The sequence below is a fragment of the Talpa europaea genome (genome assembly GCF_964194135.1).
Source record: "Talpa europaea genome assembly, chromosome: 10".
In the NCBI taxonomy this organism is placed as follows: domain Eukaryota; kingdom Metazoa; phylum Chordata; class Mammalia; order Eulipotyphla; family Talpidae; genus Talpa; species Talpa europaea.
The window spans coordinates 16,983,555-17,008,026 of NC_140077.1; the positions used below are offsets into that span (position 1 = coordinate 16,983,555).

Here is a 24,472-nt window from a genome sequence, read left to right on the forward strand (position 1 = left end):
AATGCAGCACAATGCTTGTGACAAAGACCTTAGGGAGGCACTGCCTAGAAACACCATATTCAGTGCTGAAACTTTACTAATACAGTCCAAAGCACTCAATTTCTTAGTTTACGGTCAATAAATATTGAAAGGATAGTTATTTTCAAAGTCACCGAAGTTTATTGTGTGGCTATTCCTTCTCTGCCCCGGATCCCTTTTTGCCTTCACAACCATTTATGTGCTTTGGGGTGTGTGGGAGGCTAACTTCTCTCTGCAGCCTAAGTGGAATGGAAAAGTCCAAATGTCTCCATTCCTATATCTATCCCTACTTTAGAGCAATGCTTATGAGTCTATTCCCCCAGCGAGTTCTTCTCACTGCTTAGCTTTCTTAGGTTGTCATCAGTGCCACAGCTTGGGGGGGCTCAAACAAAAATGGCGATTTTCTCACAATTGGAGGCTAGAAGTCAGAGTCGGGGTCAGCTGGGTTGGCTTCTTCAATGGCCTCCCTTTTTGTCATGGAGACTGTCCTCTATGTCTTCACAAGCTTGTCCCTCTGTACTTGTCTGTGTCCTATTTTCTCCTCCTATAAGGAAACCAGTCATATTGGCTTCAGACCTCAATTTAGCTTTATCATCTTTTCAAAGGCCCTCAAAATACAGCCACATTCAGAGGCCCTAGGGGTGGGACTTCAAGAAATGAATTTGGAAGAAACTCAATTCAACCTATGACAGTCATTGCACTGCTGAAGGAGCCTGTGATCTAAGCTTTACCAGTTGGTGAATTTACCTGGAATTTTGAATCTTAAGTAACATGGGACAAAGAAGAGAACTGAAGTCTCTTCTTCCCAAGGAGTCCCCTGATGAGATGCCATCTGCCAGGAATGCACTCCTGGTTCTCATCCCTCAGAAGCTTTCTCACATGCCACCTTTTCCAAGCTCTGTTCTCCAACCTTGAGTTAATTTCATGAGCTCCTAAGATGCCTTCCCATAAAATGAGTTTTGCTTGAATTAGCCAGCAACAACCTGTTTTCTTCAACCAATATAATATTTAAAATATCTCTGTAAAGTCATTGGAAGAAGGTTATGCTTAGGGGCCTCTGACTATGTACAAGCTCACCAGCTCTGTGATGGGTCCCCCAAAGATCCCAAAGATGGATTTGGGTTCTCCCAAAATCACTATTAGGGTCCAAGAATTGGAATCCTATCCATAGGGCAGAGTTTGAAAGAGAAAAAAAAATCAATAAATGGAACATGGACAATTTCTCAACATAGTATAAAATCCAGCTATCTCTGAAATTCAAGTGAGGCTGACCACATGGTCTTGTTTGCTGGAGATGCCTGGTGACTTGCCATTCACCCCAAGGGTGTCCCAGTTTGGATACAAATTGATATGGTCACCTTATTATGTTTGTTTTGATCACTGAAGTAATCACAGTGTCTAGCTCCAAATCTGGCAGAGAACAAGTTTACGATAATTATTTTTGAATGAATGAATGAAAAGGATTTGGCCCCATTATCAACCACATATGCACATTCCATTATTTGTTTTTCTTTTACTGATGTCACTTGCTGGGTCTATATCCTTAAGCCACGAGGTTTTGGAAGGACGTCTTGATATGGAAAGCTCCCAGACAGAAAAAAAGATGTGTTTTGGGGACCAGCCATGTTCCTGTTAGCACCCATGGAAATGGTGGCTGCCTCTTAAAAAGGGAACCATTTCAAGGCAAGGTGTGATGCCCACCTGTTGTTACAAAGTCTGCCAAAACATGAGCTCCCTGGGCTCAGTGCTCTTTCTCCCCCTACCTGCATTCCCTGCTGCCTGGATGAGGCTCCAACTTGATCAGTAAGCAACCAACATGCCACTAATTAGGAGGCACAAGGCAGAGCAGAGGATGATTAGCTCATGATGAGCACACACTGCCTAGCGTTGTCTTGTTACCATTATAAATAGATTAGAAATCTGGGGAGCATCTGCATTTCCCCTCACAGAGGAGAATTTGAAATTGACAGGTTGAAACTAGAATATGTCAAGCTGAGCTTTGTAATTGACAAAGATTAACTGTATTTCTCTAGGCTCCTCTCTCCCCTCTTTTTCCCTTGGCACCCCTCCCTCCAAAGGTCCCAGGTGCCATGGAAGTAGCCCAACAATTCTCTAATCGAACCAGAAGATTTTGGAAGGTCAGTGCAAGAAAACTGTTCTGCGCTCCAAGGACCAGGTGTGTTGTTTATGGAGACAATTATGTGCTTCCCGGGTGGTTCTACCTACAAACCAAGAAAGACAGATTAGTGACAAGACAAACAATTGTCTCTTGCAGGTCCTCTTTTCTCAGTCACCATGCTTGGGTTGACTGTTAATTGCAGCCAGTTCCTGGGATAAAGAGAGCTATCGCTATTGCAAGGGAGAATAAGCAACATAAGACCCTGCTTCATAAGAAGAGGCTTCTGGGAGAGGCTCCAGGGAGGAGAAGGGGGTTCTTCTTAGTGGGGAGAAGCCCCTGGGGCCCAGCACAGGGGACACTCCAGGCGCAGACATTTCAGCTGAAGAAGTCTCTGTTCTTCGGGGACCAGACCACACGCTTTGCAGGAGCAAATCACTGAAGGCCGCAGTTTATCTGGTTCATTTCTAATAGCTGGAAGCAGCGTCATTCCCTGGAGACTAAGCCATTGTGACAGATGGCAAGTGAGCCTGTCATGATCTATTTTCCTCTTTCTTTGCAGACATCTTGAAGAGAACCTGCCTCTCTGGCTCACTTTCTGAGAAAGGGCTCCTTGAGCTGTGATGCACTGAAAGCAAGAAGCCCAGACCTTGGTGCCTCCAGATATGATAAGATTTACTTTTACAAATAGTTGTTTTATCTTATTATTTTTCAGTGTGTGAAGATATAGCACCTTAAGCCTGTGACCTTCAGAGAGCTTTTGAGGGACCCCAGGGCCCGGGACTGCAGGAGCATCACCAAAGATTGGTAAGAGAAGGAAGAGAAAACAAGAAGCAAGTCCTATTATAAACACGGCACAAACAAAATCACAAACAAGCAAGGCCAAATGATTTTGGCATCAGTAACCTGGTTACCTCCAGGGCCTCAGCACATTTGACGGGAGTGAGCGTGTTTCACAACCTGAGCGCTTCAGCTTTTATTTTATGAGGCATTCTTGCCAGCCCTGGCTAGACACATCCCTCTCTTGTCCTTTCCAGATGGTCCAAGAAAAATCTGTCCAGTTGACTGTCAGATCAGTCCCATGATGGTAGCGGTGACTTTGGCATCAAGGTGTAAGTACTGGATTTTAACCAAAATTCCCTTCTGTCTGAGAGTAGCCAAGGGAGATGGCATGTTCCCAGAAAATTCCAAGTTTTTTTTCCTGGGAGTATAGCCCTGGTGACTGGTAGGATAATTTTTACCACTTGAGCTCAGGAAGGACAGAGGAGAGGGGACATGGACCCAGCACCATAGCACGGGAGCTTCTGTGGTTCATTCATTCTCTGGCAAGCACGGCTTATTTTGTGTGCTTACCCAAATTACCTCATCTAATCTGGGTTCCAGCCCTGGGAGGTAGGTGTCATTATCTCCAAATTTATAGCCAGGGAGACTGGACCCTGATTATGTCATTTCACTCCTCTGAGTCTCAGATAATTAAAAGGTCTCCATGTTTTATGGAGACTCTGGGTAAATTGAACTTCAGCCACTGTTTTCCCTTGTTGTGGTGAACAAAGTCCCATTGATTCTTTTCTGAATGAACCTGCAAGTCATTGTGAAATATGGTCTGAAAACACAGAGGCAAAGAACATCTGAAAAGGCATTTGCTGTTGGAAAGCTAATAGTCATTAAGGTAAGTTAAGGGACTTCAAGATGTGGTAGTTCTTGGGGAGGTAATTGCTGAGCTACCTCTAGTTTCCTCTGGCCGTACCTTTGGAGCAGGAGGGAGAATTTGGCAGGATATGGGGTGTGCATCAGGAGGAGGCATTCCCAGGGCTTGTTGGCTTCCTGACCTTCATCCCTCTGACCAAGGTCAAGCACTGTGAAGAGTGAGCAGTGCCTCAGTGGAGCTAGGGCCTGGCGGCTGTCTGCGGAGTGGCCTGTTTCAGTCCAGTGAAGGAGTAAGGGCATCAGACCACAGGCTGCTGGACAAGTGGGCCAGGAGGACATTGGCACGTAGAGGGTTGAGAGCCCTGAATGATGAGCACACTTAGGAAGTTAGACTCGAAAGCATCTGGATGTCTTACATATGGGAGCCACAGTGGCTTCACCACCAGGCTCTGCTCTGCCTCAGCGACACACGGGGCAGTCAGTCAGTGTTGCACTGGCTGCGGAGGTGTGTGCACAGAAAACTCTGCCGGCTATCAAGAGGATGTGGGTTATCTTCAGCTCTGCAAAATGTTAGGGAAGTCACCTTCTCAAATACCCATTTATCCCTCTAGAGAAGTAATTTCTGTTACTGCCCACACTGGTCATTTTGCCATAATTTGGTGAGGCATGCCATAATATGTTTTCCCTTTATAAATAAGAAAACTGGTCCAGAATGATTTGTTGAAAGTCAGAGATCTCCTAATTTCTGCCTTAATATTCACTCCAAGACAAGACCCACCACCACTTGGACTACTAGTGGTTTTGTCCCAGAAAACTCAATAGGGAGATTCTCAGACTTGCAGCTGTTGCCCAGGAGGAAATGAGCAAATTTGGAAGGTATCCTTACTTTTGTAGATGAAGGTGTCTTGTAGCATGCTAACTTATGCCCAGTCACACTCTCCCTGAGCTGTTACAGTGGCAGAGAGAGCAGTTACTCTCAAACCTCATGCTTGCACAAACCCTGGGAGAATCTCTCATGGGGCTCTTTGCTGGCCTCTGGCCCTGGGCACTTCTGCAGACTGACTTCTCAGGGCTAGAACTGCCTTCCAGGAGACAATTCTGATGCCGAGTACTCCCCACTGGTGAGAAACCTAGAAAGAAGTAGCTATAAAATCAACCCCACTCTGCCTTTGTCTGCCTGTTCTTGAGAAATCTCAGTTGCCAGTTGCAGATACCAGGCTACCTGTATTATATAGCCTGGCTTTGCCCAAATGAGCCACCGACTCACAATTTACTTCTTAATTTCACATTGCCCTTTTTTATCTGCTCGAACAATTTCACCAACCAGACATAAAATTAATATTGAAGGGCCTCCCCCAGTGGCGCAGCGGTTAAGTGCTGGGTTGAGAAGCTGCCAGCAGTCTCTGCAGCGCCAGTTCGATCCCCGGCTGCTCCCTGGCCACCGGAGGAGGGTCCCACACGGCGCGCAGACCTCTCCTGCCGCTCGCTGCTCCCCTCAGCAGTGTACTTCGGTCCTTCTGCCTGCTCTGCTCCCCACTCTGGCTCTGGTGAATTCTCTCACCCTCCCGCACTTCTGACTGTACCCAGTGCTTGTATAAATAAATAAAAATAAATCTTAAAAAAATTAATATTGAAGGTGGGACTCAGATACCATTGTAAAGCAAAATTAATGCATTTAGAAAATTCTAACTAAGAATATTAGACAGTCTACATTGGGATAAGAATATTAGATACTTTACCTTATTTGGGAAGCTCTAAAACCATTAGAAATCCCTTTAAAATGTGCAGTTTATGTTACGAACTACCAGACTGAAAAATACACTACTACCTTTAGAGGAACCAGAAGTTACAGCCTCTATATTTGAGGAAGGTACTTATGTAATTTTTGAAAAGGTGAGCGTGACTCAAGAAAAGTTATAGTATAATAATTTATAATTTAAATATACATACATACATCAAACGAAAATCACCTTTGTTCAGTCCTGTGTCTTCAATGGGAGTTCAGGAAATATGACTGCAGAATAGCCCAGATAGTATCTGAAATAAGGTAGCAAGTTAACAACCAAAGCTTTCAAGTTTTTTAGGTTTCTGAGATCTGTGTCATTTTATTACATATTTCAACACTAAAAGAATAAAAACAGGAAACTTTTATTCTTTATTTTGGGTCCTTCACTCATAGGCCTTCTTCACCTAAAACGGAGAAGAACCACTCACTTACCCTTCCAAATTCCTTACTCAGCAGTGGGCCACACAAGATTTGTTACTGTTTGATGCATCACACAGCTTGAAAATGGTAAAAAGAGAGAGAAAAAAAAAAAGGTACTATGTCTGGTTGGTTTCCTCTTCTCTTTTCACTTCTCCTGATGAAATCTTCAAGATCTTGGCTGGAGTTACACCTCTACTGCTCCCTGGGTGTTGACATCAGACTTCAAGGCTTTGTAGTTACCAAGACGTGTGCTCAGAAGTCCTGGCCACAAACATTGGGGTGGGATGGATACTTGGCTAGAAGTTCAAATGGGGCATCTAATGAAAGTTCCCTATGGAGTCCTAGAAAATGAATGGGTATCGTAGACTGAAATATTGCTCTAAGCAGCCCATGTTTTCCCTCTATTGGAATTACACAGCCACACTTCTTTCATGTAACTTAGTAACATCCTGCACAGGATTGCACAGGCTGTCTCTTCCCCTAGCCCAGTGATGATTGGGATTACCCACGTGGTTTTCTTTGGTCAATGGAATGTAGGTGAGGGTGAATGGGGTGAGCATTTGGAGCCAAAGCCTTAGAGAGAGACTGTTCTGCTGGTCTCACTGGAATCTATAATCCCCCGTTGGAAGAAAAAAAAACAAAAAACAAAACATGCTCTGGGTTGCTGCAGGTGTCACAATGATAGCAACTCATGGAGAAAAACTAAACCATGGAAGCCACATCCAAACCAGTTCAGGAGAGCTTGTCAACACTGATGGAGCTCAAACCACAGCCAGCCTGAAGACTCACAAACAAAATATCATTATCTTTTATAGCCACTTTGATTATTATTTTTTTTTGCCATGTAGCATTATTGCAGCAATAGTTGACTGATAAGATAAACAAAGAACTGCCCAAAGAGAGAAATCTCAGCCAGGTGTATAACTTTGATGTACAAAAATACATTTATTTTCAACAATTTCAAAACCACTGTCTTTTTTTTACAGTAGAAATATTCAAATGGAACAATAAAACCAAGAACAGTATATGTACATATACTGTATATATAGATATGACTCATGCATTTGTATTCCAGTGTTTAGTACAAGTATTGCAATTGTCTGCCCCATTTAACCCTTGAAACAAAAAAGCAGGATCTTCAGAAATTCTCCTAGTCCCAATCTATGCTGTAGCCAGTCAGATTTCTCTAGATCACACTCTCTCAGTGTCTCACAGAGCAGGCTGTGACCAATACCCCACATAAATTAATAGGTACAAAATTCAGCTTTCCTCCCATCTATATACATAGTACATCATTTTTAAAAATAAGTGAGCTCCTTCTGAGCCTGAAAATAAAAGTTGTGCATATAGCATGGTTTCCTGTGACTGTATTGATAAAACAGGTATGTGCCAATGTGTGAATGGACGGGGAGTTGGAAAGAAGACTGGCAAAGACAGCCTTAGAGGCAAGAACTAGCTGAAGAGAACCGTAGGTAGACATCTGACTTTAAAGAAGTTGTGTACATCTGATAAGCAAATAGCACAGCTTTGCTAAAATCATCTTTGACTAATATCAGCAAAGGCTACCCCCCTCGCTGGCCTGCAGGATCTACCTGGACTTGTGAGTCCACAGATGCCACCTTCCTGCCAACCTTTACCTCCTCCTACACCAAGAGGCATTAACCAGGCTTATCCTGGAGCCCAGAGGCCTTTTCTGAGCTAAGGACTGCTAACGAGTCCCCATGAGCATAACATATTTCCATGGAATCCAACCGGAAGACAGAATAATGGCCAATTTCTGATCCATCCCTGGCTTCTTGAAAAGGAACCTGCTTCTTAGACTGATAAATATCCTCACTTTTTCCTTTTGGAGGAGAGCATGGTTTTCCCACCTGGGTCTCAGTTTGAAATCTCTAGTGGGCTTCCTCTTACAACTTCTTCTATGTCACCGATGAAACTAAGAGACCCCCATGTTCCCTGAGGTCACTGTCATTCTCCCTTCACCAGCTGCACCAAAGAAGCCTCCCACTGTTCCCCTTTCTGTACATCAGTAGAAACCGGCTATGGTGTGGACATGGAGATGCAAGAGTTAAGTGTGACAGACAACTGCAGCACATCCAGAACCCAACACATCAAGCAGGTCTGGGGGTTGGTCAGCTCTGGGGGTGAGTGCATAAGCCGACACACACACACGCACACACACACACACACACACATCTTTCTTTTTTCTGTTTTCTTTTTTACTAAACATTAAATTATTTCTTAGGAAATAAAAAGCTATTTACACTGTAACTATATACAATAAGCCATCTGCAGCCTCACTAAAGACATGCACGAGGCAGGGCCTCTCTCCTAGGTGTGCACGCTTCACTTCCTGCAGCTAAGATCATTCCCCACCAACCTACCTCCTGCAGATCTACTGGGATATAGTTTGGGGTTCAGGTATGTACGCCGAGGGGAGGTGTGGGTGATCTTGAGGGGATGAGAGGTGAATGAAAAGCCAACTCAATTTTAAAAATACAAAGAGAGACCACAAGAAAAAAGCCAGTCTTGGCACTATTGATGGCAGAAGAAAGCAAGAAGGCTATGGGCAGATGCATCTTTGCCCTTAGCAGAAAGACAGCTGTTTATTCTTTTGTCTCATTTTAATCAGCTAAGAATGCCTTTGCCTCCCAAAGCTAAGCATCTACCTGCTATTTTTGAAGGGGCCCTTAGTAAACAAAAGGTAAAAAAGACACTTTCATTTGTCCATAATTGTAATAGTAATCTTCAAAAATAAAAAGTCAGAAAGATGGTTGACCGTGTGGCTTGTTGGTATTAAACACTAGTGCAGTTGGGGATTTCCTTTGTGCTTTCGCTGTTTGCGATGGTGGCAATACCCCCTGTGGGAGAGAACACAGAGGGAGAGAAGATGTAATACATTCCTGAAGGGTGGTAGATACCAAGCCACCTTGAGCAAATGCTTCAGAGGCCTTGACTAGCCTGGGCACCTGGATATTCTCTCTTAGCTCACTGGTTCATGTCCCCTAGGTCTAAACTTTGCTGCTCCCCACAACCACACATGAGGCCACAGCAAGGTGGTAGTGCCCTATGCTCTGTTCTGAACACCAAAGCGTCTGAGCACTTCCTATGTGGCAGGCACTTTGCTATTGACGTGTTCCCACCTCGTATCCCAACAACCTCAGCAGGTGGGCACCATCCCCCCATTGCATGTGGGGTGTGTGAGGCACTGAGGATTCACAGAGCTAGCAGACTGGCAGAGCAAGAATAATGGACCCAAGCTATATGAGGCCAGAGGTTGTTCCCTGTGATTATTAATAAGCAAGTAAAATGATTTTATTCATTGAGATAAAGTAAAAGGACAACAGTGGTGGTTCATGGGTAGCTGGCTTCGTCCCAAGCCCATCCTGACCTCTCAACATTCAATCAATCTACTTTTTGTTTTAATGGATCTTGATCTACCCTTTATTTTTATAGAAATGTTCTGTGTCTGCACTATTAGGCCGGCCACATGTGTCTGGGAGCCCTTGAAATGAGGCTAGTGTGAAGAAGGAATTTAATTTAATTGCATTTTATTTATATTTTTACTTATTTAATTGGAAAAGTTCCCACACCATCACCCTTATATCCTTTGCCTCTTTCTTCTTCCTCCCTCCCTCTTAACCTCAGAAATCTCTCGTGATTAATGTACCCTAGTTTTTGTAGGTATTTCACTCCGTAGAACTATTGCCATATAAATGGCCCATATTCGCTTGTCTAATCATAGTTCCCTTGAACTCTTTCCACAGAATCTTCTTTTCTTATGACTGAGACATATTCCATAGTGTGGCTGTGCCACATCTTCCTGGTCCAGTCCTCTATGAGCAGGCCCTCGGTGTTTCCTTGTCCTAACTATGATATTAAGCACTGCAGACCATATCACTATGTGAGCTGATGTTTTCACATTCTTTGGATAGATGCCCAAGTGTGGGGTCTCTGGGTTACATGTGTTTCCATTTTTAATTTGTTAAGGTAGATCCAGATTGTTTTCCACATGGCTTCCCCGGTTTACATACTCGCCAATGATGTACTAGGGCTGATTCCTCTTTTTCTAAATCCTCTCTAGCACTTGTTGGGGTCTTTGGAACATGTGCTGTTCTCATAGATGGGAGGTGACCCATTTCATTGTGGTTTTGACCTACATTTCCCTTATTAAAAACAAGGATGAATATTTTCCACATATTCTACTGGCCTTCTGGATATCTTCTTTGGTGTGATGTCTGTTTCGATTTGCTGCAAATTTATTAATTGGGTTACTTGTTTTTCTATTGTTGAATTCTATGTTTTGTATTCTTGAATTTTTTGATTTTTATATATCTTGGATATGGAACCTTTATGGGTTGTGTAACGTGTAAAGTTTTTTTCTCCCATTCAGTAGGATGTCTTTTTAATATACTTATATTTTCTTTTGCTACCTACTTTTAGTGCAAAAACAAAACAAAACAAAACAAAACAAAACTTCCCAATTTTGTATGGCTAGAGAAGGTGGAGAGACTTTAAAACATGATTATGTCACTGTAATCAGCTGTTATCCCCCACCCTCCAGTCTGGTACATCTGCAGAAAGTCAAATACACAGTGGCCCTGTGTTTGGAAGACAGAGGCCCAGGAACCCAGCAGTGCCTGCACACATACCTATGACCCGGGTGTCCAGTTCTTTGTCCAGCAGTTCTTCAGGCTCAGTGAAGTCACTGAGTGTGATTTTGGGGGCATTTTCACTTTGGCTCACTGACCCAATCATCTCCTGCTCCTTGTCATGTTGGACTTGAGCATAGATGTTAATCCAGGGGATTTTCCTACATGGGGCAGGAGTAAATTCAGAGTAAGTTCACAGGGCAAGCCAAATTTAAGCAATTGGGAGTCTTGGGTGGAGAGGGAGAAGGACGATACTATTAAGAGAACAGACCAATGGTAGAGAAAGGGACTGGTCAGCAGACACTGCGACCATGAGGACAAGGAACACGGGCCAGAGACCCAGATGCCCAGGGAGATGTAAGCCATTGGCCCCAGGGGAATGCACCTCCTTTGAGCTAAACAAGCATGCATGACAGAAGGGCAGCACTGCTGACAAGCTATGAACTAAAACCCACAAACCATTTATCTGCCACTAAGATGTTAAAGGGGCTGGATTTTGAGACACCTTTGGTTGCGCCATAGTAAAAGGACATCTCTTTCTAAGGTTGCTTCAGTTTTTGCAGTTGGATTCTTTTACAAATAGTGAAGAAAACATAATCATTGCTATTGTTCTCAAACACCATCCAAAGGTCAAGTAACTTAAGTATTTTTTTTTTTTTTTTTTTTTTTAAATATTTTTTTTTTTTTTTTTTATAGAAGCATGCTTTATTTATTTGTTTGCTGGTTTGTTTTTGTTTTGTTTTTGTTTATACATGCACTGGGTACAGTCAGAAGCGCGGGAGGGTGAGAGAATTCACCAGAGCCAGAGCGGGGAGCAGAGCAGGCAGAAGGACTGAAGTACACTGCTGAGGGGAGCAGCGGGCGGCAGGAGAGGTCTGCACGCCATGTGGGACCCTCCTCCGGTGGCCGGGGAGCAGCCGGGGATCGAACCGGCGCCGCAGAGGCCGTGCGCAGCTTCGCAACCCAGCGCTCAACCGCTGCGCCACCGGGGAGGCCCGTAACTTAAGTATTTGATAGTCAATTTCCTCATCATTCAATGGGCATAACAGCTTCCTTGTAGGATTGATGGAGGATGGAAACAGGATTAAGAGAAGCTAAATAACTTCCTCCAAAGATACCAACATAGCATTTTTGGGAACATAAGCCAGACAGACCTGGGGCTGGAAGAAAGGTCATGTTCACATTTAATCTTCTTGGAGAATTTATCTTCTGCCTGATCCTGTGCCAGCTTCTACAACCTCTGAGTTTGTCTCATTAAGTGCTTATCAAACTTGAATGTGTTTAAGTATCACCCAATGTCCTCATTAAAATCCAGATTGTGAATCTAAAAGTCTGGACAGGGGGGGCTGAAATTCTGCATTCCTGCCAGCATCAGATGCTGATGCTGCTGGTCTGGGGTCCAATCTGAGTTGCAAGATCCTAATATGTTAAACTTTTCCCCACCTTGAAGACTTGGCAGCTCCTTTCTCCTCTCTCTGTAATGTAGCTCCCTCCACTCTTCTAGGATGGTGTCCTTCTTATGCTCTGGGACTTAGCTTACATGTGATTCTGAGAGGTCTCCCTAGACCACCCAACTCTCCTGTACAAATATGGAGCACAGAATAGTGTCTATGAAGGAGGTAATAGGAGGTTGGTGCAGGCTGATGTGACAGGCAGGCTGAGGTGACAGGTTTCATCCACTAAAAGCCCCATGTGGACAAGGTCCCTGTTTTCTGTCTTCACCACCACACAGAACTTAGTACAGCATTTGTCACATGGTCTACATTCAGTATTTGCTGAATAAATGTATAAGAGGCCTCAAAGCCTATGTTATTTCTATGTAATTTATATACTATGTTCTCGAGCAAAAAACCACATTTTATCTTGGAATGTTATATTTAGAAGATAACTCCCTTACCACATTAAATGATGGGGAAGTAGGACTAAAAGTCCAGACATTTCCTAAAGCTGATTACTGGCACAGATGTTACTAAACTTGTGACATCTGATACCCACCCCTGTCCAGAACACTCTGCCCATGTCTAAAGGTGAATCACTGTGTTTTCCTAATGCCAACCAGTAGTCAGTGATATTTTTAAGCTGCTACATTCCTTTCCCTACACCAACCCCCAAGGAGGCAGAATATGGAGTATTTGATAAGGTTTTCCTATAGCTAGTTCACAAAAACAAAAGTAAATTGAAAACATGTAATCATTTCTTTCTTTACTTAAGTTTCGATTTTTGTGCCTTAGCCACTGCTTTCCACACATTAAGAGAGGTGTCCCCATGACTCCTAGGGGTCTAAACCAGATTAAGATAATTTACAAAAAGCTGAATAGATTCCATGTGAAGCCACAAATGGCAGGCTTTCTAAATGTGCAGGATTAAAAATTCATGCTGGCTCTTCCTTTCTTCTTATCTAAATAATAGAAAGGCAGCCTAACAACTTAGATTTCTTCTAATCATGAAAGTACATATTACTCACAGACACTGGGATCAACTGTAATATTTATTGGGTGCTTCAGGCAGTCAGCCCAAGTCTGTGCATTACAGAAAGGAACCAGAATCCACTGCCTCCCCTTTGCTGCCTTCCTAGTGACGCCTACGAATCTTGGCTGAATTTGCCCTTATAACAATTGTTCACTTTATTTCAATCTCTAAAACAGACTTCTTTTTTCAACATCTTAAAATAAATGGTTGGCAGGGAATAGGTTTTATGTTACAGTTTGCAGCATATTGAAAAAGTAGTCAAATTGCTCCAATTTCATAACACATACACCTGTGTGACTGTTGAGACTATAATTCAAGAATAAACTTGATTTGTGCAGATAAGAAAGGTGGGAAATAAAGAAATTTGGAGTTATGTCTTCCACTACACATTCATATAAGTTTTTTATAAGATGCATAAACCCAAGTCAGTTATAAAAACTTCTGGTTTTATTTGTTTGTTCCAACAATGAGAATTGTTCGAAGCCCAAGGGAAGAAATTTAGAGATAGCAAAGTAGGCTTTAGCCTATGATGAAAGCCCCACTGAAGACAAAACTGTAAGAAGCATAAAAGCTCAAGTTTGTTGGATAATCAGCAAAGATCCAGTCTGTAACATAGAAAGATGGTCTTGTTAGTGTTTTCAGAAAATAAGAGTCATTCCATGGTGATTTTTAGTTACATTGCCTGAGACATCAGAAAAGAGCCAACATATCCAGAAACAAAGGGAAATATGAGAGACAGGGTGATATTAGCTAAAATGAAGTTTGGGGCTCACAGCTACTCTAGTCTCCTTCCCTTGTTACAAGTGATCACTTGGGACATGGGGGTATTTTAGTGCCTGGCATAGTCGTCACCCACTAAATGTCTGCTAAAGGAATGAATGTTTTAATCAGTTAATGCTGGTAACTACAGAGAGTGTGGGGCCTGAAAAATCAGTGATCTGGTAGTAGAAACCGAATTGCCCTTTCCCTAGAATATGCTATGTGTCTACTAGCCAGGTATAGCTATTTATATTTAAATCAATAAAAGTTAAACAAAACAAAGAATTCAGTGCCTCAGTCATATTAGTGGCTACTGTCTTGGACAATACAGATTAAGTAGCATTTTCATCTATTGGACAGTAATGGGAGAAGCGTAAGAGATTGAAAAATTAGGAATTAGAACTTGACCTTCACTTGCTAGTCAGTGAAGCATCCTCCAGGTATCTATCACCCAGGTTCAGGTGATGAGGGGGTAAAGGAGACCAAGGAAATAGATCACACAATAGGACCTTAACCAAAAGGAATAAGCATTGGAAGAACTTCCAGGAAAGTGGGCTAGAACAGAAAAGGTAACTGGTGATTGGTTACTTTCTTTCTGTTGTTAATCCAGCTTGAATGGTGCTTATTTTCCCATAGATTTATTTACATGACTCATTGTTGGGGACATAGAAGGGTTGACTGATGTTTGAAGATAAGAGAAAGAATATTCAGAGATGTCTTACTTGGCCTGCACTCAATACTGAAGGTGGACACATTTAGAGATGCCTGTGTTAATAAGTTGGCAGTCTGGCATTTAGCAGCAAGTATAAGAACAGAAATCTCTGTGTTGCTGTGATTTGGAGCCACCTGGAGCAAATGCCTTTTTGCAGGACTTCTATTGGCCCTTATCCTCTGAAGCCATGGTTTGCTAGAAGCCAGCAGATGATCAACTTGGCTTAATTAATCCTTAAGCCCAGAAACCACAAGACTTGCCCACAATCAATTCCTTGGATTAATGAAACTGCCTTGCATGTAAGTGAACAATAAATGGGCACTGTCTTAACCAGGCTGTTTCTATGCTGAATCTCTGTTCTCGAACTCCGACACAAAGGGGTCCCCCTCTGCCCACTCTTCAAAGGGAATATGGGAAGACCATGTTTTGGTCCAAGAATATATGAGCTCACATACTGGTATATAAATCAACTGGGAAGGTTAATTTTAACTCTGTCCTTCAAGTGGGGGTTTTTGAAGAGTTTTGAAAGATTCCTGCTTTTTGGGTAATGCTGACATGAATATTGAGTAAAACTATGCTTTTATGCTGAAGACATAGAGGGCAGTTCAGGGGTTAGGGCATGGGTGGGGGAAAGGATAAAGCACCTTTACAGAGAACTCTTTCAAAATCCCAAGGCATTGACTTTTGCACCTAGAAAGAGGTTCTAGATCCTCAAAAGTTATACTTTCAAGACTCATCTGGCAATAATTAATGGTACTTCCACTCTGCCCAAGTTTCCTAGGAAGCATGTCTTTATGACACTGATAGGATTTTTATGAACCTACCAAGTGGACATTGTGGACACAGCATGTTCTGTCTTATTTATAATAACTTACCATTGTTTATCAATATAGACCAGGTATTGCTATTATTATATTTAAACCACACAGGAAACCTATAAAGCAGTATTATCTTCCTCATATAAGAAATGAAGACATTAAGACTTAGAGAGCCTGGACCTCCACTGGTGGCGCAGCAGTTGAGCGCTGGGCTGTAAAGCTGCCCGCAGACTCTGCAGCACAGGTTCAATCCCCAGCCGCCAGCGCGAGGGTCCCACATGGCGTGCAGACCTCTCCTGCTGTACCCACTGCTCCCCTCAGCAGTGTATTTCATCAGTCTGCCTGTTCTGTTCCCCGCGCTGGCTCTGGTGAATTCTCTCACCCTCCCGCGCTTCTGGCTCTGGTGAATTCTCTCACCCTCCCACGCTTTTGTATAAATAAATTAATTAAAAAAAATGACTTAGAGAGGCAAGTATAACTGCCCAAGGTTAGATACTGAAAGGTAAAATTAGGTCAAACTCAAGTTAAAATTGAGTTCATACTCTTAACCAGTATACTTCTTGCTGAAGTATAACCTTTTTTGAAACATGTACAGAATTAATGATATCATGTTTTAAAATAAATATCTTGTTAAAATATCCCTCTTGTGGCCTTCAAAAATATTTGTGAATACATGTAGAATTTAGTTTTCCTAATCAATTTCCCTTTAGAAACAGGAAAGAGAGGGAGGGGTTGAATATATTGTTAGCATGGAAATTTAAACAGATATTGGATAATGGCAATATGTGTGTGTGAGTGTGTGTGTGTGTGTCTATACACATTCACACCAGATTTCAGCAGCAATTTCTCTACTTAACCATACAGAATGGGTGACCAGCTACAGAAAAGGATCTGGATACTTAACACTTTACTTCAGAGATTTAGGTGAGGTTTCAAATTCTTTTTTACACTTCTCTCAAAGAGAATAAATTGATTTCACAGGTCATCCCTCATCTTCCTAACTCATTACACCTATCAAGTAGGTAGAGCTCATATTCCTAAACATGTATTTTCCTTGACTCTCGACTATTTCTGATATTCTCCAACGGCAAAAAGAGTTTCAAGGAGATTCCTACATATATTTGGAAACATGGGTTGTTAGAACAATCAGCTACCCCATGAATGCAGCCCAAGATCAAAGTTGAGTGATAGCAGCATACCTCTTAAACTTGTAGATGAGAAACACAGCCAGACCAACGAATACCACTGACAAGAGCATTAGCATGGCTGAGCTGCTGTGCCCAGCACTGGAGTCCACCAAGGGGGCTAGGAGCAAAAAAGAGATATGTTCACATGGAAGAAACTGGTTGGAGGGAGTGGCTACTGGAGGAGACCAGATGGTCTCTACATCCATACTCAGTCCCCAATCACTCTGCAAGCTCACTGAGCATGAGAAGTTGGGTAGCAATGAGAATGCCACCCCTGACCACTGCTTCTCAGGAAAGCAAACTCCTCTGCTCTGCTGGCGAACCTTGCTATTGTTGTTGACTAAGCAGTGTGTGTTCAGGTACAGGGGACAGAAGAAGAGCTCAGATGTTCTTTCTCTAAGGCAGCCTGAGTACCTGTCAGCATGATGATAGGTGGCCCATTGGGAACTTTGGGTTAAATGCTGATGCAATGTTTCAATCTCTTCCTGGAACTGTGGGGAAAGACACTGCTGGGGGACACATTTGGAACAGTGGCATCTAACATTCTGATACTAAATGATCAAATAGGTTTTCCCAGAGAACCAGTACTGGATCCGGCAGGACATGCCTTTTTATTCCTTTCTCAAATCAACCAACTACCTGAGAATGCCTGCCTGCTCCTAGATAGATTTACAATTATAAATTGAAGGGAGTTTAAGGTTGTCTGGTCAGGTCTCCCAACCAAGATTTACGGAATCTGAGAATAGTAGAAATTAAGAGAGTCTGACAACTATTTAATATAATCCCAACTATTACAGATTTAAAAATTAAAAAGTCAAGACCCAAAGAAATTTTAGCTTTTCCCCAAGATCACCAGGGACTACATAGAAAGCCATTCTAAGGAAGTCTTCCTGCCAACTAAGGGCAAAGTCCTTAGAAAGATGTGATTAGCGTGATGTGATTGATCCTTCTGAACCACCACAACACAAGACTGCTGCCATAACAGCTTCTCTCAGGCATTCAAGAAGGGTTGGTGGTTATTCCCTCCCTCTTCTCTCCAGGATTACAGATCACCAAGTCCATTTCCTCCCGAATCCTTGCAGTCACTCACCTAATGTCAGCTGGGTGACATACACAATGACTTGAACCCCTGGCTTCAGCTCGAACTGTACCAAGTTTTGGTTTAGAGCATTAAACAGCATCTCTACGATCTGGAGGGAAAAGAAGAGAGAGAGAGATTGGAAGGGAAGACATGATGTGTGGCAATCTCCCTTGTGGTGTAAGAAACCAAGGTCAGTGGGCAAAAGATGACCGTGCTCAGTCTGAGGATGGGGTATTAGTGTCTTTTTATCAGCTGAGGTCTCACAGCCTTTGGGTCCCTGAGAAGCCAAGGAAACAGGTGGTATTATCTGCTGATCCAGGAGGGAGAGGGTGAGACAGAAAAGGGGTGTCCAAAGTCACCTAGTAAAGTCAAGTTGGTAACTGACATGGATGTTTTATTCAACTCCGAGTTCACAGCTCTTTCATCCACGACTTTATAATTTACCATAGAAAGACCTGTTGTGGGTTCCAGTGTAAGCAATCAAGCCATCATTAGTCCTTTAATCTTATCAATTGATACACAAAGGTTAGTGAGGCCCTGCCAGTCCTCTGCTTGCTCTCCCAGAGACAATGGGAGGCAAACTCCAAAGCAGAAGCTGTTTCCTTTTTTATGGGATAATTTTTCCTCTTTACTTTTCCCCAGCAAGTCTTAGAACACATAACATCGATTTAATCACTCCGTAATTCCCACATGAAAGCTAAGGCAGACTTAGGCTGTTGTCCCTAACTCTTATCTCGCTGTACGCGCCTTAATATCACAGCTGCTATTCATCACGTTAATTACCTATTTATCTAAATGGATGGATATTGTAGCTTCCAAATATAGTTCACACATGCCACTTGCTATTTCAGAATAAAGAGGTCTTGTAAAAGTGATGTATGCATTGAAAGGCTGAATTTATTTCTGGCCAACTTCAATATGCAACCCAGCCATGCACAGATCTGCTTCGTTTCCCAGAGAAGCTGGCTGTGCTGGCACCTATGGTGTGGATGGACATGGGGGGCAGGTGGCAGCCAGGTGAGTAGCAGAGGGACACTGGGAAGACATCTGTACAATGACAACCTTACATGGGAGCAAGTGTATTTAATGCTTGTGGATTTCTAGCAGATTCATTCTCACTAATTTCTACTTCTGACTTAGCATCGGGGGGTGGGGGTGGAGTGAGTGCACCAATTAAGTCCCTGGGAGGAGCAGATTGTGACAGAGGGAGGAACAGAGGCTCTGTCCTCTCCTCTACTTCTGAGATAGTATGCAGATCCCACAAACCAAATCCCCTTGTGCTAAAGACAGTAAATCACAACCCCTTTCGGAAATGCCGCTTCCTCAGTCAAAGCAAGGCGAGATAATCCATCTCTCCAAAGAAACACGATGTTTCAAAGCAGTTCATTATATCCCCAGAAGCAGAACTTACAGTGAGTAGGATCTTTAAATACAAGAAGCACATTGGCCCAGAAACAGATGGGGACACTCACATTCCACCCTTCCTTGGACCCCATGACAAGACATTGGGTGGGAGGCCCGAGCACGTGGTGGAGACACCAATGCTGGAATGAATGGTGCCGGGGTGCCCTTCTGTCTGCGTGGCTGAATGCTCCTGTCTGTGCAAGCCTGTGTGTGTTCCGGGTGAGGCAAAGTGTCTTCAGAGCCTGAGCGTTGGATCAAGAAAGGTGAGTTGATGGGCTGTGGGGACAGCTGCCTCCCCTTTGGGTTGGTAGTAAAATGTGAGGTGTGGACAAGCATCCTAGCCATGTGTTCTTATACATACTTGTTCTAGGTCCCCTTCATTGCCTTTCCTCCTCTCTGTCAGGTTCTTGGGGGGCAGGATGAAGAGCTCTGCAGAAGTGGGGAGGCCAGGGAACACGGCAACGAGGATCTGGTCTTCTGGGACACTGGTTACCTGCAAAGATGTTTAGAAGAAAAAGTGAGGCCCTGGAGGAGCCAGACCTCCCCAGCTCCATAAGGAGCAGACTGTGCAGGTATAAGGCTGTTTTTGAAGGAGGAGACTGTGCAGGAATAAGGCTGTTTTTGAAGGAGGAGACTGTGCAGGAATAAGGCTGTTTTCAAAGTGCATCATTTCAGAGATAGGTTCCAAAGACACCAAGGTTTTCTTTTACTTTCCCCCTAGAAACTGCCAGATAAAGAATTAGTTCCACTATGTCCTCTGTTCCTATATACATTTTCCCTGAAACTAAAATTCTAATACAAATGATGTTCAAAATACTGCCTGCTGGGAACATTTGCAAAAGTCCCTCCCATATTATCCTTTTTTTTTTTTTTTTTTCTTCCCTGCACTAAAAGGACTAGAGCTTCTGGCTAAAACATAAACAGACTGGCTGCAAATGAAGAGTAAAAAAGTTATAAACAAACATGGGAAAATGAAAATTTGGGGAAAAAAGTAAATCAGCACTTGCTTTTATTTAGTAAAGCAGAACTTTAAAAAAATTAAAAACAGCTAATATTGGTGAGCCTTTAGTTAAGGGGTTCCCTTATTTGTTGCTGGCAGCACTGAAAATTGAAACATATTGCCAATTTGTTTTCCAAAAGATTTTAAGGCCACGAAATTATTTATACCCTTCACTGGGTAACTGCAACTTTGGGAATTTGTACTTAAGAAATGATCCAAAATATAGGAAGAGCTGTGTGTAGGAAGAAACATCATTTTATAACAGCAAGTAAATTATAATAAACTCAAATATTTAAAAAATTAAGAAAATAATGGCATCATCACTGGAAGGAATGGTATTCTGCCATTAAGATGATGATCAGTACAAGGAACCAACAAGGATAAACACTATACTCATCCATTTCTTTGGTTATAACTCTATAAAAATACAAATGTACAGAAGTAAAAAATCAAACACTAAAAGCTGTATTAAGATGCTGAATTTTCCTATTCCGAAATGTGTAGTAGAAGGATTTTACTGCTTTTGGACAAAAACTAAAATGAGCTTCAATTGAAAGGCAAATTCCCAAAGAAAACAAAACTTCTGAGTTCTCCCCCTGCAAAGACCTAAGTTCCAAAGACACCCAGGATTATTCTTTCCTATTTATCTCCTGAAGGTCTTTTATCCAGACCAACGCCTTCTCCTCTGCTAATCCAAATATGATATATAAGTTTTGATCTGGCTCAAATTTCCACCTCCTCCAAGCAGTCTCCCCTGACTTGAGCCTCCCCCTCAGCCTCTCATCCCCAAGCACTGCCAGGTTAGTAAGCACAGCACATGTCAGGGTCACAGTGGATATGAGGTATACCTGGCAGGTATAATATTTTCTCAGATAAGTTATTTTCTATATTCAGCCAGATGTTTCTGGGGTTCTTTGTGGCTCCCTCTCTTTTCTAAAGATGCCTGATAGGGAGTAGTGGCTGAATACAGTGACTGAGCAGGAATGGAGAGCTTAGTTGTTTCCCATTTGCTCAGCTCTGATTCCTATTTGGAACTCAGCTTGCAGATGAGTTAACTCCCACAGATGTGATCAAAGTGAGAGCACCAACTTAGAGAGAACTAGCAAGCAACAGTCAGAACCCCAGGAAGTCCATCTAGCAGGGAGGATTCCCAAGGAACTTGAGGCAGGGTTATCTTAACATCCTGCTGGCAGGCATGACCCTGAGAAGCCAGAATTCTTGATGCCAAATCCATGGGGCAAGGAGACTTAATCCCACCAGCTAGAGGAAGTGAGTCTCCAGAGACCGGACTGAGAAGCAAAATGCAGGGAAATCACCCAGTGGGTGAAGAAGACATGGCTTATTGGTTCCAAGACTGGTGCAAGCCTTTGTCCCAGAGAATAGTGGTCTCAGGAGTGTCTGTTAGGGGCACTGAAGAGACCATGGAAAAGTGTGTCTGCACATGCACCTTGGTGAGGCTGAAGACATATGGTCTGAGTCAGAGCATCACATACCTTAGCACAACTTTCTAGAATACCCCACATTTAGAAAACTGGGAGAGGTTGCCTGGAGAATAATTTGATTGCCTAGATTCACTTAATCCTGTCCAAAAGTACATACGACAGTTAGGTTCTCATGATTTAAGTCTAATCATAAACTATCATGGCTGATTATTAATACTGCTATTATCATTACTACATTATTGATTTAAAAGCTAATATGGTTTTAATTAATATGATTATAAAATACAATACAATTCTGGATTTTCACACTGAAAGACATGTAAGAACAGTCTCATTTTTATCTCCTTGTAAAAAAGGTTGGAGATGAAGGTCATCTTGCAGACAATTCCCCACAAAGTGGTTCTTACACCATCTTCTCTCAAGCTCTTTCCTTTATGTCAGCTCCTCCTCCACATCCTTCTCTGGATCTGGGGGCATCTCAGAACCAGCACAGCCTCAGTTCTCATGTCTATACCACCACCAGGAATTTCCACTTGACGTTCAGATCCGTATTTTGAACACTCTTGGTTTATCTTCACCCAATTGTTTCTCATGTGCTCCAAATTCATATTGAAAATCAGATCATTACTGTCCCCCATGACTGTTTCTGCTATAGAACCACCATCTCGATTAATGACAAGACCACTGTTTGCCAAATCTTACCATGAGAAAGCTTTCTCTCTCTCTCATCCACACTACATTTTATTAATCACCAATTCTATTGTTCAACTTCCTAAGTAACCTTTGAATCTTTTCTCTTTGGGTTCTTATTTTCTCTGGCCTAGATAATTAGCACTTTAATGGATTATCTTTTGTGAAATCTCTCCCCCCCATCCACTTCCTACCTCAGCAGCCCATCTTCTCTGTGTTGCCACTAGAATGGGTGTCCGAAATACAAAAATGACCATCAGCACTTTGCTCTTAAGCAAACAATACTTTTCAGTTTCCAGTGCATACCAGATGTGTCTTTAGCTTCTCAGATCCTCACAATCTGCTCTAATACCACCCAAGCTCAATGTTAGCCATGCTTCCCTTACCAACTGTAGACGAGCTTCAAGCATCACTGGGAAACATGCTGGACTATTTCAATAGTCCATGGCTAATGCATCCTGCTCTTTCCATCTGAAAGATACCATCCTCTCTCTGTCGATTTGTTAATTACTACTTATCCTTTAAAACAGTATTCAAATGTCGCTGCCAAAGACCATTCTACCAGTTTACAAGTATTTATTGAAATACACATCTGCTAAGCTTGTACTTTCCTAGATAGAGTGAACCACACCTTTCCCATGTTCTTCTGAAATACAGGCATGCCTCACCGTGAACTACTGTGCATGGCTTATCTCTACATTGGAACTGATTGTGCAGATATGTCATTATATTCCAGTACCTAGCGCTGAAAAAAATCAACTTTTTCTAAGGCAAAAGTGACCTTGGGCTCATGCCATCACCCTGACAACATGTTGTTTCCTGATCTTCATCCTTCTGGTTGACATCATGGCCAGAGGTAGGCTTGTGAGACTGAATGTTGAAACCCCCTGGGTGGGCACAGAACAGGTCAAGTGGATGATGTGAGATAAACTCAGTGAGTGGGCTCTTCACTAGTTCATTAAGGATCGAGCTCCCATCTTAGAAAACCTGAGCATAAGGATAAGGCCAATTTCAATCCTCAAACAACACTGTTCCCCTCTCCCACACCCCCTTCATTTTCCTTCACTCCCTCCATTCTTCTTTTTGCTCTTTTTAACAGAGAGATGATCCTGATCAATGTGGAGTCGTGGGGTTAAACCACTGATATGTATTCTGAGCCCCACCATCTGGTTCTTTTGTTTATTCACAAAGATTTAAGCAAAAATGAAGTCAACTTACTTTAACCAAAGCTCGTTTGATGACATTGCCAATATCGAGCCTCCACTCGGGGATGTCCGGGTTGTGGTAATCCAGGTTAGGAGAGAATGATAAGAGCTGGGACTGGAAATATTCTGCGAGAGGAGAGAAGGTCTGCTAGGCAAGGGACTGAGAATCACGGCGTTTATGGAAAGGGTCTAGACTCTCATGTGGTCTCAGCTGAAATTCCCTATTTTCCGCCTGTTTCTTGGCTTCTGAGAGAAGGCAGGATTTGGTGACTAGAAGTAGCTTCACTCATGCTCCTGTCATTTTTATTAGTTTCTGAGATCTGAAGCCTTTCTCCTGGTAAAATAACACTGTGTGAAAGCCCAGAAGGAGACTTTTACTACTCCAGGTGCTCTCATGAAGGGCCACTAATAAAGCACTAACAAGTTGGACTTGGTTGGTGTAAAACACTTTGACATGCCCTCCCCTCCACTCCTTTGTTCATTAAGGGGATGAACACTGCCTTGGGGGATTAAAAAGTGGGCTGAAACTCTCTAGGATGTGGCTAATGTCGATTTCTTGATCTGGCTGGTTGGTACACAGGTCCATTCATTTGGTAGTAATTCATGAAACTGAACACTCGAGATCTGTGTACTTTTATATATTAAATTTACACTTCCAAAATTTTTGACTTAAAAAAAATCTTCCAGGTGCCCAATCAGAGAGTCTGAGTTGCAAGTTTGCAGAAGGGGAGAGAATCCTCATGAAGAGAGGTGGGAGAAGTATGGTCTGACCCAGAGGATCATATACTTCAGTACAATTTTCTAGAAAATCCCAGATACGGTGGTTGTTATTGGTGGCCTAGGAGAGATTGTGTGGGATGGCTGTAGAAGCATAATTTGATTTAAAGTAAGTTTGGCAATTAGGGATGGTTCTCCATGATCAAGAATGGAGTAGTGGCCCGGTTACTTGCCTTGCTCTAGATCTTACATTCTTAGCTTTATTCTGGAGCCTTTGCAGCTAATGATGTTAGAATCTCCAACAATCAAGAACACTCATCGGTTATGTGTAGTTCATCTCAGTATATGA

At 42.6% G+C, this 24,472-nt stretch overlaps 1 protein-coding gene across 1 annotated transcript in view; it reads right to left on the minus strand.

Annotated features, from left to right (window-relative positions):
• Nucleotides 1-8,783: 8,783 nt before the first annotated feature.
• SORCS3 (sortilin related VPS10 domain containing receptor 3) overlaps nucleotides 8,784-24,472 on the minus strand; it is a gene marked incomplete at both ends in the record, with an annotated part of 526,499 nt that continues 510,810 nt past the window's right edge. The window contains 6 exons of the mRNA XM_084245318.1: nucleotides 8,784-8,848; nucleotides 10,640-10,800; nucleotides 16,597-16,702; nucleotides 17,675-17,774; nucleotides 19,431-19,562; nucleotides 23,420-23,532. Of these exons, the coding sequence (XP_084101444.1) occupies nucleotides 8,784-8,848; nucleotides 10,640-10,800; nucleotides 16,597-16,702; nucleotides 17,675-17,774; nucleotides 19,431-19,562; nucleotides 23,420-23,532 (677 nt within the window). The remainder of the gene's footprint in view (nucleotides 8,849-10,639; nucleotides 10,801-16,596; nucleotides 16,703-17,674; nucleotides 17,775-19,430; nucleotides 19,563-23,419; nucleotides 23,533-24,472) is intronic.